The 15,639-nt window shown below is 36.7% G+C and overlaps 1 protein-coding gene across 1 annotated transcript; it reads right to left on the minus strand.

Moving 5' to 3' along the window:
• Positions 1-303: 303 nt before the first annotated feature.
• Positions 304-15,420, minus strand: sgms2a (sphingomyelin synthase 2a). The gene is made up of 6 exons (XM_083538806.1): positions 15,052-15,420; positions 10,767-11,326; positions 6,259-6,376; positions 5,633-5,786; positions 3,998-4,164; positions 304-998 (listed from the first exon to the last, which is right to left on the minus strand). The coding sequence occupies exons 2-6, from the start codon at positions 11,186-11,188 to the stop codon at positions 813-815; spliced, it is 1,047 nt and encodes a 348-aa protein (XP_083394932.1). The 5' UTR covers positions 11,189-11,326; positions 15,052-15,420; the 3' UTR covers positions 304-812.
• Positions 15,421-15,639: the final 219 nt, after the last annotated feature.

The raw sequence follows: 15,639 nt of genomic DNA on the forward strand, positions 1-15,639 counted from the left end.
TTTTTTAACAACTGGAAGTATAGTGTTTACCGTTTACATTTACAGCATTTACCAAGCACCATTATCCCAAGAGATTTATAAAGTGGTGTGAAGTCAATAGATTCGTTGTAATTTTGATTCATTAAGACACAGACTACAAATACCATTAGTCTAAAACTCTATTGGGAGAGAAAATAGTTAGAAAGTAATTTAAATAAAAAATTCATAAAAAATAAGTTTGGAAACATAATGTTAAAACCAGATTTTGGACATTGTATTGCAAATCTTAATTGCATACATTAGATGGACGGAGTGATTTAGACATTGTGGTTTATTATTAATTTAATTCCTATTTGAATCAACAAATACAGTACACTGTATAGCACATTATATGTACATTATAGCACATCAGATATTTTATCCTATTTTTTGTTTAAAAAACATCAACAAACAGTTTAACCCTAGTAATAAAAATCAGCTATACATGCTTTAAAAGGCACAACTGTGACCACTTTATAAATGATCGAATTAAATATCATTTGTATTATTCATAGACTTTTTTTTATCATGAACTTATTTAAGGAAAACAATCCAATCAGTAACAGGTAAAGTTTTTAAGATATTGAATTGTGCATGGTTTCCAAATCTGAACTAAAATGGAGCTTAATTTTTTTGAACCTGAGCCACTGATCTCCCACAACCCTCTCCCAAAGTCTTTGGTATCATTGATATGCAGAATTTCAAATGTTGATGATTCATAAATAAAAGCAGTACCAACATTGTTGTAATTGTAAAGAAAAACAACAGTTTGGATGTGAACGTGGAGATGACTGTCACTCTTCGCGAACGCTCTGCACCATGGAGTACTTTTTACACGGGTTCTTCAGGCAGGCTGGAGGCCACGTGAGTGGCCAGCAGAACGAACAAGGCACTTGCGACTGCACGTTACGCTCCAGGAAGTTAAAGATGGGGTTCCACCACGTGTGAGTGAGGTAGTTGTTGGGCGAGCACTTCAGAGTCTGTGGAGGAAGAGCATAATTTACAGAGGAGAATCCTAAAACAGAATAGCTTAGGGAAGGTTCTAGTTTGAAGTAAAGCTAGAACATTTCAGAACGTTTATTAGATTCTTCTAATAGAATCTAATAAACCTAATAGAAGTGTTGTTTCTTCAAGTGCATGGTATGATAACTGTAATATGACATACAGTATGGCCAGGTAGAATACACTGGAATCCAAGATAAGTGAAGCGGTAGAGAGTGATAGAGGGATAGTATAGGGGGATAAAGAGGGAGGTAGAATAACAAAGAAAGTTAGTAATAGAGGCAAAAAAAAAAAACGTCTCTCTCTTTCTACACTGCTTATTATTTCATTTAGAAGTTTATAAATTAAACACAATGATAGCCTACTTCAACTTTTCACCATTTCAGTTCAAAGCTGGAGAAACAGGAAGTGATAAAATACGCCACCACCAGATCCACACTGCTCGTGAGCCACAAGGATACACACAAATCATTATACAAATACATACTGATGGTTTAACCTGTCGCCTTTCATTCTTAGATCTAAAGAACAGAAAGAAGGCACCAATCTACACTTTTCCTTGTCACTAGGGTGGCAGTGTTGAGGATAAATCAGGTGTACCTTAAAGATAAATATAGGCTTCAGCTTTGTATGTGTTTCTTGAACATCCCATTCTGCATTTAGTCCCCATTTGAAGTTATAATAACCTCCATTCTTTTAGGAAGACATTTCACTGGATTTCAGAGTGTGCCTAAGAAAAGAAGTCATGCACTGATGTAGGTGAGGTGAGGAGGCCTGGGGTGCAGTCTGTATTACAATTTATACCAAAGGTGTTTAATAGGGATGAGGCGAGGAGAGAATTTAATGCTAAAATATTCAAAGCATCCTGTACAGCTGTGAGCCTCAAACTTTGTTTTATTAAAAAATAAGGGGGGAGACAGACAGAGAGAGAGAGAGAGAGAGAGAGAGAGAGAGAGAGAGAGAGAGAGAGAGAGAGAGACATGAGAGAGGAAACAAGCAAAGGAACAGGGAGAAAGAACAAAGAAACACTTAAGAAATCATTTTATGATCTATAATTCATAATGTTTTGTGTTTCTTTGTATTTTATTAAAAATGCTGTTTGCAGGAGGTCACTGGCTGCTACCGCGACGACTCTCTCTTTCTACACTGCTTATCATTTCATTTAGAAGTTTACAAATTAAACACAATGATAGCCTACTTCTTTTGCATATGCTTTATGCTGTGTTCATTGATGGTGAGACAATGTGGGATTTAAGTGGTCTGAGGAGACCTTTGGGTTTTGGTGTTTTGAAATAGTACGGTTTTTTGAGATCAATGACATGAGACAACAAGTATTAGTCATTTCTGTAAATCATCACTTTGAGATGGTTTTACTACTTATATACACAACTACATAATGTGCTGTACTGAATATATTGAATTCTAAAACATTCAAACCACATCTCATATGTAACTGTTGATTTTTTTTCATCAAAGCACAATGACAGTCATTTCAATAATTTCTGTTTTTTGGTGTTTCTTTTCTGTCTGCCTCTAAAAGATTTGTATTGGCATCCTGTATTGAGGGGGCACTTAGAAGCCATCAGAGAGTTGTATCTCACAGGCTGTGCACTGTCTAATGGACAAGAGTGTTCTCCAAGTCATGTAAACACTTTTAATAGGAGCTCAGTGCCATTTTAACGTCCTTTAATTCATCACTTGAAACCACATTGAGCGAGCCTCAAGCTTGGAGGTGTGTTCATTTTTCCATTTGAATCCAAGCTCAGGGTGTGTTTGGTGTTTTAAAGAGCACTTGAGCTCTAGTAGAACAAACAAACATCAAGAATTAGATGCAGATGTATCTCTTATAGTTTTTCTTAGTTGCGTTGGAGCATTTCTCAAAGCATCCTTGATTTTTGCAAACCAGTAAGTGCATTTCTCAAAACAATTCGTACAAACAGCACAATATATTGGGTTTCTTGCAAAAGCCTGAACTTTTCTCAAAATCCCTAGTTTATCTCTCAACAGTAAGTATTTGTGTCAATGAAAATCTCAATGCCATCAGAACTAAATCATCACCTGAAATGAAAAAAAAAATCGATTTCCTTCGTCATTGTTCACAAACAAGATCTTCAGAATGTTTAGTGATTTTGTCAGTATGAGGGTGCACAATTTCAGTGTTTCTAAATCTAAACTAAGGTTTGGATTACAGTGATTGAAAATGCACAAAGTTGGATTACATCAGTACGGTATACAGTAATCTCTTGCTTAGCTCAAGATTCGAACTGCGGTAAAGCGGGGGAAATTACTGTATATGAATTTCAGCAGCACAAATGTATTTATTTGATTCCATATTTGATTTAAATTGATTGCAAGAGACCGGACAGGATTCACACTTTTACTGCACTGTAATAGCGTCTGTTTGTTTCTTGGTTGTTGATCCATTTTTAGAAATTGCAATTCTGTGTTTTGCTCTGTTGCCAATTGAAGGTTTACAGGATTCACCTTAGACCTATTTTAGAGAACTAGTTGTTCATTGGTTGAACTGGTGCCTTTGACTCTCATTCATTAGTGACATTTAAGATTCATCCACATTCAAGACACTTTTACGAAAAAAAAAGTTTAATAGAAATTTACGCTTGACAGATAATGACAACTGGTCTCACCATTTTGAATTCAATGACTTATGCATTGAACTGATGCCAAGATGTTTTGGGGGTTAAAACTATTTAGGTAAAATAATATATTGAGAATCTGATAATTAATAATGTAGGAAACAGCAGAAAATTCTACACAATCGATCAAATGAACGTACCAAAGCATTCGCAATTCGATCAAAGCAACGAGAAATGTTTTTATGATGTACACAAGTGACTAAATGATGTGGAGGTTGAACAAGGAGTTTTGAAAATTTCATTTCTGATAAAAGAATTCTGAATTTGTGTGTATGTGTGGGTTTGTGATTGATATTGACTTTGGTTTGACCTGCTTATCATACCTGTAGATTGGCCATGGTGTGGTACCAGTAGAAGAGACGGGAAGTGATAAAATACGCCACCACCACATCCACACTGTAGTGCTCGTGAGCCACAAGGATACACACCGCACCGACTGCGGCCAAGAGCCAACAGAGCAGGTGATACCACCAGAAGGAGCGGGGGGAGTCTGCAGGAAATGGGATCATTATACAATCATTATACAAATAGGTGCTGATGGTTAAATCTGTCGCCTTTCATTTTCAGGTCTAAATAACAAAGAAGGTACCAATCTACACTTTTCCTTGTCACTAGGGTGGCAGTGTTGAGGATAAATCAGTTGTACCTTTAGTACAGGTAGTGTATCTATTTTATCAGTCATTTCATCAGAGTGATCTGTCAGATTGGTAAAGTTTAAATTTGTCATGCCGAGCCAAAAGGAAATGGTATGCCAGCTATCTATTATTAATGCCAAAACGAGTAACATTTTTATCTCATCTCAGAGCTCCAGCATCTACGGGCTTATCCTAGAGCTTGGGATACTCTATGGGTTGACTATGTAAAAATGTTGTTTGTGTCTGCTGCCTATGAATGTCCTCCCATTCCCCAAAAACCTGTTGGTTGGTGAATTGGCTAGCAAGATTTGCAAGATTTGCATGTGAATGTGTTTCAGCAAGCTGTTGCTAGATTGGTGTCCGCTCAAGAATTCCCTACTCCAAATGTTTCCAGGATAGCCTCAGAAATTACAGTGATCCTAATTATGATAAAGCAATAACTGAAGGTAAAGGAAAGAATGAATAAAATATCTGCAGGAAGTCTAGATTAACCGTGTGGGAATTGAATTGCATTAAATCTACAAGGTAATGCATTGTTTAGAAACTATCAATTAGTACCTACTACTTTGTAAATGGTTGTTAATATAGTTTAGAGATGTTCTCATAAAAATCCAGCCATAAACAAAGCCACAGAAAAATACCAAAGAAAAGTATTGAGTCTTTGTTCATCCAAAGGTTTTCTTCTCCCTTTTCCTTGGAAATACTGGTAGTCCCCGACTTATGATGGAGATGCGTTCCGATGACCCCATCGTAACTTGAAAATATTAATAAATATTACATCATTTAAACTACCGTAACAAATAAAATGTACAGTATATACATATGTGGCAGCGAATGTGGAGCGGATACGTAGATGAGCTCTGGTTTGCAAGTGGAGGGCGGAGTCAGAGGCGCTTTGTTTTAGTGTCCGGCGATGCCGTTAAAAAGGAGAAAGAAAAGAGTTTAAACTGAGCTTTGAAACACAAATAACACAGAACAAATATGTGATCAAATACCATGATAACTGAACTCTGTTGAAGGCTGGCGAGAGTAAGGCATCTCTCAAGGTGGAAATCGTGTACATCCTGGCAGCGTCCCAACATATCGTACGAAATTAAAATGAAAATATTTGTAAAAAAGTCGAACCATCGCAACTTAGAGACAACCTGTATTCCTTTGTTTTGCTGCTGGAAACTACAGCTAACAACTACAGCTACATCTGCAATTCTTCCAACTAAGTTGAGTTCTATTTCAATCTTTAATTTTGAATCCTCATTTTGAAAGGCCCGAGGTTTGCTAAGGAAGAAAAGATTTGATGAGAAATGGAATGGTTTAGAGACTTACACTCCTTTATGAACAGGTAGGTGAGAGTTAGCATGACTGTGTGGCCACTGTACAGGAAGTCTCCGCACATGATGTGGGAACCAGTGATGGATAGGCCAGCTCCAGACATCAGCTGCAGAACTCGCTGTAGTTTTGCCTGTGAGTCTCCTTCAAGCTAAAAGAGGGAGAAAGAGAGAAGAGTGGTGGATGAAGAAAAGGGAAGGGGATGAAATGTAAGAAAAGCCAGAGGTATTTAAAGTGCCCCAAGGAAAGGGAAGAAAGAGGAAGCAAAACAGGACAAAAAAGACAGTAAAGGAAGTAAAGAGACAAATAGATATTAGGTAAGCAATAAAGAAAGATGTAAAAGGAACATACATTTAAACAGGAACAGGCAGGAGAGAAGAGGTAAAAGGAGTTGAAAGAGAAGAGATGAAAAGAGAGCAATGGAAGACACATTGAAAGAGATATGGATAAGAGAAAAAAAAGAAAGGTTGGACAAAGACAATGATAGATAGATAGATAGATAGATAGATAGATAGATAGATAGATAGATAGATAGATAGATAGATAGATAGATAGATAGATAGATAGATAGATAGATAGATAGATAGATAGATAGATAGATAGATAGATAGATAGATAGATACCTTTGGGGCACAGGTCATGTGCATGCCAGGCACGGGTAGTGTGGTGATGTACATGGTGACACAACGATACAGGTACAAAGTGCCCATTAGAAAGAAGAACCTTCTGCCCAGGATGGACCTGCAAGCACAACACAGCAGATCCGATTATGTGAACTATGATGCTTTCGGTTGGAAATCATGTAAGTGGGCGTTTAATCCAATACAAGCGATGTGGTCAATCTGGTCATCATAGACACAAGGCTGAGACCCTAAAGGCTGTATATCTCAGCGCATAACCTCCTATCGCACTGTTATCGTGTTACAGCTCATCAAAACAATTCAATTCATTTTCAGTTAAAATTTATATCAGGCTTTGCAACATTGTGCTGCAGGAGGAGTTGATAGTTCTCCATCAGGCAATTATCCAAGATTTGTAATTTGATATTACTCATTCACAACACAAATATTGTACAAAAAAATACCTGGGCTTTATTTTTGTTATAATGTTTAAAAAAAAGGTCTGATATGGTGTTACATCTTAAAGCATTATTGCCTCACAGCTCCAGGGTCCTTAGGTTGATCTGGAGCTTGGGTGGATTTAGCCCAAACCTGAGAGAGTTTCCTTTTTATAAACCTTTTTTAATGAAACATACCACTATGCCTCTGAAACTGAAAAATAACAACAATAATAATAATAAATAAATAAATAAATAAATAAATAAATAAATAAATAAATAAATATACACTTATAAAAAAATGCCTAATTTAAACTACTTGTACTCTTCACAATGAAAATAAAATCTAATCTAATCTAATCTAATCTAATCTAATCTATTCTAAACTATGGCCACCCAGACCAGGCACTAACGATGAATTTAGATTTAAAAAATAATCAGCCTCCTATTCATTTCTGAATTTTTTCATACAGAAAATCTGTCATCTGGTCAATAACAAATGATGTATTTATATTTGAATATATTCCTAGCGTGAAGTTTCATATCTGTCTGGGTTACCTCCAGGGTTCATGGTGTCCTTCCACCACACAAAACTAATGGTAGTAAGTGGAATGGCTATGTTAATAATGTGTTCCATCCTGGACTTAGTTTTCCACATCCTCCTCATCCATGACCAGAATAAAATGCTAAAGATGATTTATTTCCAATGATCATACAGCCTGTTGATGATTGTGTAACCTATAGTTCATCAGTTGAGTGTTAATGTGCCTCCATAATGTGGAGTATGAACACATCTCTATACATCTGCTTACTGTTATAATGGTAAAGTCAGTGTGACCGACCCATGTGTTCTGTACATTTCTGTATAATTGAAAAGGTAATGCAACAGTCACAAACCATGCAGTGGATTATAATTATATCATGCACTGAATTTCAAGGCAAATATGAGTTGGTAGAATAAACAATCAAGACATGCGAGAGTAACGACTTCACGTCCTTGTGTATCATGGCTCTTGTTCGTTTCATCGGCAGAAATCTAGCCATTTAGTACAAATAGAACCAAAGTGGACAGAGAAATGTAATTAGGGAACCCTGAGACCATTTGAAACAAATGACTTCCTGCAGTGCTTACTAATGTGTAATCAGATTAGCCTGCACAAGCAGATACATGTTTAAAGTTAAAATAATTGTCATATATGTGTACATAATACAAAGTATAAAACATATATTACATTTTTTATTAGTGTTCATGTACTTGGCTAGAATGTCTCTCTATTTAATGTAAAATGGGTGGAGCTATTCATGTAAAAAAGCATGCAAGCTTTTCCTGCACCACTCACAACACTGGTGTCCTTGATGACCACATTTTTATCTAAGAGATCACCATCATGTCCTAATACCTAATAAACTTATCTAATACATATTAAACTGGCACCTCCGGCCCTGATAAATCGTGAGCACATTTATCGCATGTCCTGCAGGTGATTTATGAAAAGATAACTGTGTTAATGATGTCATGTACAAACCGTGGGCAGGAAGCAACATTCAGAATAGATTGTTTTTAAAGGATTATTTGTTCTCAGTGGCTGTGGTGAGACCAGATCTCAAATCGTCTTCTTAAAGAGTGAAATATATCTGAAAATTGAATAGAATGGTAGTTAATAATAGCAGTGGTGGATGAAGAACACAAACCATGAACTTGAGTTAGAGATACAGTAGGTAAAACGTTACTTAAGTAAAAGTGTCCCTTTAAACTTTCACTTGAGTCAAAGTACAAAATTATTTGCCTTCAAATGTATTTAAATATCCAAAGTACTATGATTTATTATGGCTATAATGTTCCTACTATTATTTTTGTCACAAGACTCTTTGCTTAATCAGTTTATGTAAAAAGACTCTAACGCTTCTCTTAGCAATCTAGAATGATATTAATTATTTCAACACTGATTGATATCTATGAAAATGATCATGAGCTCAAAATCTTTAGCTGATTAAAGAAAGCTTGCAAATAAGGACACGGTCGGTGTGTCAAGTTAGAGTCAGGAGTTCCATTTATTCCTCTCAAAATGTTAAATATTTAGCAGACGCCCTTATCCAGGGCGACTTACAACCGAGCAGTTGAGGATTAATTGCCTTGCTCATGGGCCCACCCATAGTAGGTTGGTGGTGCTGGGATTTGATCCTATGATCTTCTGATTCAGAGTACAATGCCTAAACCACTGAGCTACCACCTTCCATGCTTGTTCTGCTTGCTGTTGAACTGATGCTGAACTGTATGTTGGTGATAAAGCTATACCATCAAGCGGCAATCAAAACAAGTGCGAAACGGAGCGCACGTTTGACACTGAATGGTGGCTTGCTGCATGATGGACCAGTTAAGTTTTTACTGATTTACTGTGAGATATCACAAAAGGTAGTTGAGTAAAAAGAAAGATATCTGACTTTGAAATGTATTCAAATTAAAAGTCTCACCAAATGGAAATACTTCAGTGAAGTACAGATACGCAAAAAAGCGACTCAGGTACAGTTACGATTACATTCTTTACTGTTCACCACTGAAAAATAGTATAGAAATGAGTGTTTTGTTAATAAAGGAAATGTGAATCAACGCTATTCAAAAGCTCTGTGTAAATGTTCTAGGCATCAAATGTGTATTATGCAACACATATCTAACTTAACATCTACCTTGCTTTAAGATTTGTCTATTTTTTATGATTTTACCAAGGACTAATGATTTTACTCTTCTTTTATCTTTGGTAAAAGTAGTCGTTTGCATTATTGCACTTATTCAATTTCATTACTTGGGCTTTAACTAGTGGACAAAGGGTTTTCAACACATTTAATGCCTTCCCTTAAGTCCTATAAATTTACATTTCTGAAGTGACTTTTAGTGCAACAGCAAATCCCACTGCTGTTCACAATGTATCTGTTTGTAGAAAGTATCTTGTGTTCTGTTTTTTTCTTATGCTGAAACATTGCAAATGTATCAACGCAATCATGAACAATGAACAACACTTTTTATCCTAATAGGCCCCGTTAATAAATCAATCTGCATGTATTTTGAAAGTGTTTTAACGCAAACTAAAATCCAGGCCTCAGCACAGGTTTTAAAGAACTTTGAGAAATGTAAGTTTAATTTTAAACTTAAGCATAACTATTACACTGTGGTTGGAATTTCTATTTCTAAATGTCTTTTCTATGGTCACTCCACTGGGTTTTCCGGTTTCCTTTCACCTTCCAAAAATCATGGCAAACATTTCCCCTACATATAAATGTGTGTATGGTGCCCTGTGATGAACTGGGGCTCCACCCTGGGTGTATTCCTGCCTTGTACACAGCAGTCCGCACTGGTTCCAGATTCATAGCTAGAATAGAATACATACCATAGATGAATGAATGAATGAATGAATGAATGAATGAATGAATGAATGCTATACATAGGTGTCTAGAGATGTACACTTCCTTTTTTTTTTTTTACCATTGCCATACCTTATTTTCTTGTTATAGGAACATATGAAGCAAGTGAAAAAAGAGAAAATACAAGTCAGTCCAGACCAGAACAGAGAAAGAGAACTTGGGCCAGAACAGTTCTAATTTGACCTTGAGGATTACTAGAGTGTAACCACAGAGACTACCTCATTGAAACTGGTGTTAAACCCATTCATGTACTTTGGAAAGCTTTGAAAAATTAAACAGCAAATAGACAGAAATCCTGCCTTGTGCACATCTCCTGAATCGATAGCTAATACTGGGATACTTATTGCAGATTGATGAATGTTATGAATAGGTATCTAGCGGTGTTACACAAATTTTACAAGCTCTCATTGTCTTATATTACTGCAAAAAAGCTTGTGTAACCATTTTGAATGGTGTCTTTAGATCTGAATCATCAAGCAAGCAAAAGCTTTTTTACTGAATATAGTGTTTTAGGATCATTCTATAATTTGGTCCTAAGACTGTAGGTCTTAGACAAAGAGATGATGAATCAATATTAGAATATTATGCCCAGAAAAGACAGAGTTTGTGAACATGCTATAAGGGAGTCTTAACTCCAGTGTTATGGCTTTTCCTTACCGGTATCTATGGAATAGCCATTGTATGGACCAAATCCCCACCAGCAGCATCCCATTCACCTCAGTCACAGTGAAAGCCCACTTTACACGGTCCACATAATCAAAGAACTTATCCGGCAAAGGCGGGATGCTCTCTTTCGGTGGGACTCTCTCATGCACCACCGTGATCATCACAGTGGTCAGGACCAGGTTAAATGCCGCATATATAAACGCAATGACCGTCTTCCACCACTCCATGGGTGGAGGCTTGCCCTTGCCATCAGGTACTGAGATCTTCACATAGTCTCGGTGTCTGCTCAAACCCTTGCGTAGACCGCTGTTCTTTACTTCTTCTGCTGAAGGGCTGTGGACAGGGCATTGTGGGTGGATGTGTTGGTGGGCACCTGTGGGGTGTCGCTCGCACTGGTGGTCTGCCGACGCCATAAGAGCCCCCACACGCTACCCACTAATCACACACACTGTGATCCACCAGGCTCGGTTGCTTCCGTCAGACCTGCCCACACTTCTGCTGCTGCCAATGAAAGGCGCCGGGGGTTCGAGGTTTCAGGTGTGGCACTCCAGCTGTAATGAAAGAAATAAGCAGGAAATCTGATCTCATACGCTACTAGAAAGCATTTAGTCATTTTTAGTAAATATTAATAATCGATACGGGCTTTTTGCAGCCACAAATAAACAAGGCTCTTATACTGACAGGATTGCATATAGATGTGCTTGACAGTTATTGGAATTGCTTGGACAGTTGATGTGTGTAATCCAATGCCAGAACACTACCCTGCTGTCCATTTGTTTTCCTCATAACCAATACTTTTAAATCATAAGGATTCTGGGGGCTGAATAGCAAAAACAAATCTATATATAGGTAGTATATTGCTTAAATCTGGCTTAACTCAATCTTAAATTATATATGTTTTCTAGAGCCTTTAATTACAAATCAGACAATTGCAGTTCCTGCAAAAAAGAACTGGTTTGTGTTTTGCAATGCACTCCTGGAAATCTGACAGAAACCCAATCTCAGATGAGTGCTTTTGTTTTAAAATGTTTTTTTTACCAGAAACCCTGGACAGATTTACCCCAAGCCCTGACTGGCAGTGGAGAATCTGGTTGACTTTTTGTTTGTGGTCTTTCTTTATAGGTTTAATCTGCAGCCAACAGTCAGAGGTGTTTTCTTGTGCTTTGAATGAAAAATATAAGAAAAAGAGAAACTTGTTTTTATCCTGCCATGTTTTTTTTTAAATCACATATTTGCAAAGCAACCTCGGTTTTAGGTTTTTCCTTTTCCTACAAACAAATTATGCCAGGAGTAACATTTCAAGCTGCATGAGATCCAATCTTCTTGGCAACAAACTGACTAAACACAGAGAAATGTCTTAGTGGATACAGTTGAATCTATTAACCGGTTTAATCGTTATACCGTGTTAAATGCATTCTGCGAATCCATTAAACATATAATGACGTAAGTAGCTTTTCTATCACCGTTGGTGTAAAGTACCCACTGAAGATGAATTGATAAATGAATGGATGCATGGATGGATGGATAAATGAATACTATACACTATATGGACAAAAATATTGGGATACCTAATTTTTCCAGACATTTGTGTTTTTTTAGGTGAACAATTGAATAGGATGTCTTTGGATGCATGGTATTACATTTCCATTTGACTTAAACTAGGAGACCCAAAGGTTTTTTAGCATGAAAGTGCCCATATACATAAAGCCAGCTCCATGAAGTTATGCTTTAATGGGCTGAAGTGGACTATCTTAAGTGGCCTGCTACACAGCTCTGAACCCTATTGAACATCTTTGGAATGAAATGGAAAACTGACTGCATCCCAGGCCTCCTCACCTCACCTACATCAGAACCCTGACTTTAATAGCACCCTTGTGGCTGAATGAGCACAAATCTCTACAAGTACACTCCAAAATCTGGTGTAACATCTTCCAAGAGGAGTGATGGTTATTATAACAGCAAAAATGGAATGTAATGGCATCTTCAAAAAGAACATTTGAATCTTATGTTCACGTGACTACAACTTTTTGTCCATGAAATGTAAGTAGGTATCTAGAGATTCACTCTTTCATTCACCCTTTCATTCAGCATTGCTATACCTTATTTGATTTTTAGAATTTGATGAGTAAGTGGGCAAAGTTGTGCCAGAAGCATAGTTCTAGGTATTAGAGAAATCACCACCACCAGTCCCCAAAGTCTACAGAACAGAAAGAGATGTTGGTTCACAGCTGTACTCTTATCTGATATTGAAGAATACGAATGTGACCACACTGTCTGAATTACTGAAACACATACCAGACCTGACAATTTACACTGTAACTCTCACAAAAGAAAGCATGTGCCAACAGTGGTACTAATTTCAAATCAGTTTCTCTGTCTCAGTCTAATAAAAAAAGAGATCTCTGATCTAGTTTCTGAAATAAAGGAATCTGTATAATCCAGAGGTTTAACACATACTGTAACAAGAAGCCAATCTCTGGTCTCAACACTGGTTTTTGGTTTAACAATGTTTCTTTCTATTTAGTCAAGCTATTTTAAAATCTGAAATTAAACTATAAGTGACCATGTATCAAAATCTTTTAAGTAAAATTGGACCTTCGAAGGTTCTTAAGATAGTTCAGGCATGCAAAAACCTCTTAGCCAAGGAACTGTTGTAGGAGTCTTTAAAGATCTTTTAATAGTTTTGACTGAAAGCCATTTTTGAGCCATCTCTGAGGCTAGGGATGTCACAAATAATACTTGCCTAAAGCACTGGTTCATTATTAGATCTAAATTGATTGTCTAATCCATCGATATATTTTATCATGTTGACATGGGTAACGTTAACTAATGCAACAGGTTTTTTTTTTTTTTTTTTTTTATGTTACTCACTATCTAACCATAAAATACATCAGATATAGGTTTAGATTTCCGTGCTATATCAGAAACAGGAAAACAGAACTAGCTTGTTCCTACTTACCAGCAAAATTTAAGTCTTATTATTATACGGTAATGATAACTGCCAGGCTTTGATTTGTATGAGGATGCAAAAGGAATACCTTGCATTATCACGAATGAGCTCTTACAAGAGTATAATGTACAGTATTTTAATGAGCAAGTCAGTTTCAAGGTAAAAACCCTCTGAAATGACATGAAGAAACCTTGAAAGAAAGAAAAAAAAACATCTAAAATGGAACCAGTCAGGCTCTTTTGAAATAATAATAAAAAATAAATAATAATGATAATAATAATAATCATCATCCTCATCATCATCATCATCATCATCATCATCATCATCCATTACAGTAATGCAGAAGTCAAATGATACAAAGTGAAATCTACAGCATACAAGCAAGATAATTCTCAAAAAAAGCCTTGTTCTGTATATCTGTTCCTAAAGCATTAGATATACAGATATCTGACTTCAGACAAAGGCAGAATGACTACAAGATGACAAAATCTTCACAAGAGTTAAAACCAAATATGATAAAGTTATCAATTAAAAGATGCCCACAGTTAATCAAAGTAAATAGTTTATAATATCAGAAATCGAGTTATTCAATAATGCTCTGTTACAGTATGCTAGCTGACTAACTACAAACAAATTACTAGCAAAGGTTTTGACACTTGTCAAAGAGTAAGATTACTTTCAGCATTGAACTTGGTTTTGGTGTATTTTCAAATGAATGAAATGGCACCTAAATATAATTATTTAGAAAATTCAAAAGCATATAAAATGGAACCTCGTAAGAACTAAAATTTTCTGTTCTGAAAAAACCTCCACAAACTGATACTACTGTCAAAACCTCTGCAACATGGCAACATGACTTAAAGTATAATCTATTTACTTTTAATCCCACTAATCCAACAATGCATTTCTGTCCAAATATCAATATCAGACGTAACTAATGAGACTTCTTAATAGCTGAAAACATGAGAGTGTATCAGGAATGGGTTTTTTTCTCCACATAGAGCGCCACTTAAAAGCTCCATTAAGAGATCAGAGCCCATCACTTTCCCAAAATGCATCTCAATAGCCACAGCAGACAAACACAGGGAAAAAAAAACAATAGATATGCTGAAAGAAGAATCACGGTAGAGTGATGGACGAGTACAAAGCATGAGAGAAAGCATTTCCCCTAAACGTTACTCCTTTTGAGAAAGACTTGTTGCACAGATAATTACATTCTTTACAGAGCTTGAATACATTGACAAGAATTACTGATCGGAATGGTATAGACAAACAACATGTCATATTTTAATATTTAATATACAAAAGAAAGATATTTTACTGTACCATCCAGAGGATGACATCTGAATGCTGAATACCACAGATCTGTCCTGGAGTCACACGTAATACTAGCTGTAGCTTATGTTCCTGTGTGTTTCTCTGTGTGTGCGTCCTCCTCCGTCTCCTCCTCCTCCTCCTCCTCCTCCAGTCTTGTCCTTCTCTCTCTCAAACACGGAGTGTCATGCTTCTCCAGCCTCCACCCTTCTGCCCTGATGGGGACATGTGTGGTGGAAAACTGGCAGGAGAAAATGTCTTCCACATGCACACAAACGGTAATGGATGGTTTGTCTGCCTGTGATTGCTCTGCCCTGCCTGCTATTTACAGAAACATCAGCCGAGGGCTGTGTTTTATTTTACCGACCTACACGTTAGCACACACTCCTAATGACATGGTCCTGCTCTTTTTTTTTTTTTTTTGGATTCAAATACAGGATCAGAAGAAGAGATTTTAAAAAAAAGACCAGCCACACCAAAAAGGGTCGAGCATAGAGTAGAAGAGCAGAAGAAGTAGCAGTTAAGTAGCCATAGGAGATGTTCAAAGCATTTGGGTCCTGTATTTTGTCCATGTTTAAATGGGGTAAAATCAAAAAGCCA

Source organism: Silurus aristotelis, assembly GCF_946808225.1.
Source record: "Silurus aristotelis genome assembly, chromosome: 4".
Classification (NCBI taxonomy): domain Eukaryota; kingdom Metazoa; phylum Chordata; class Actinopteri; order Siluriformes; family Siluridae; genus Silurus; species Silurus aristotelis.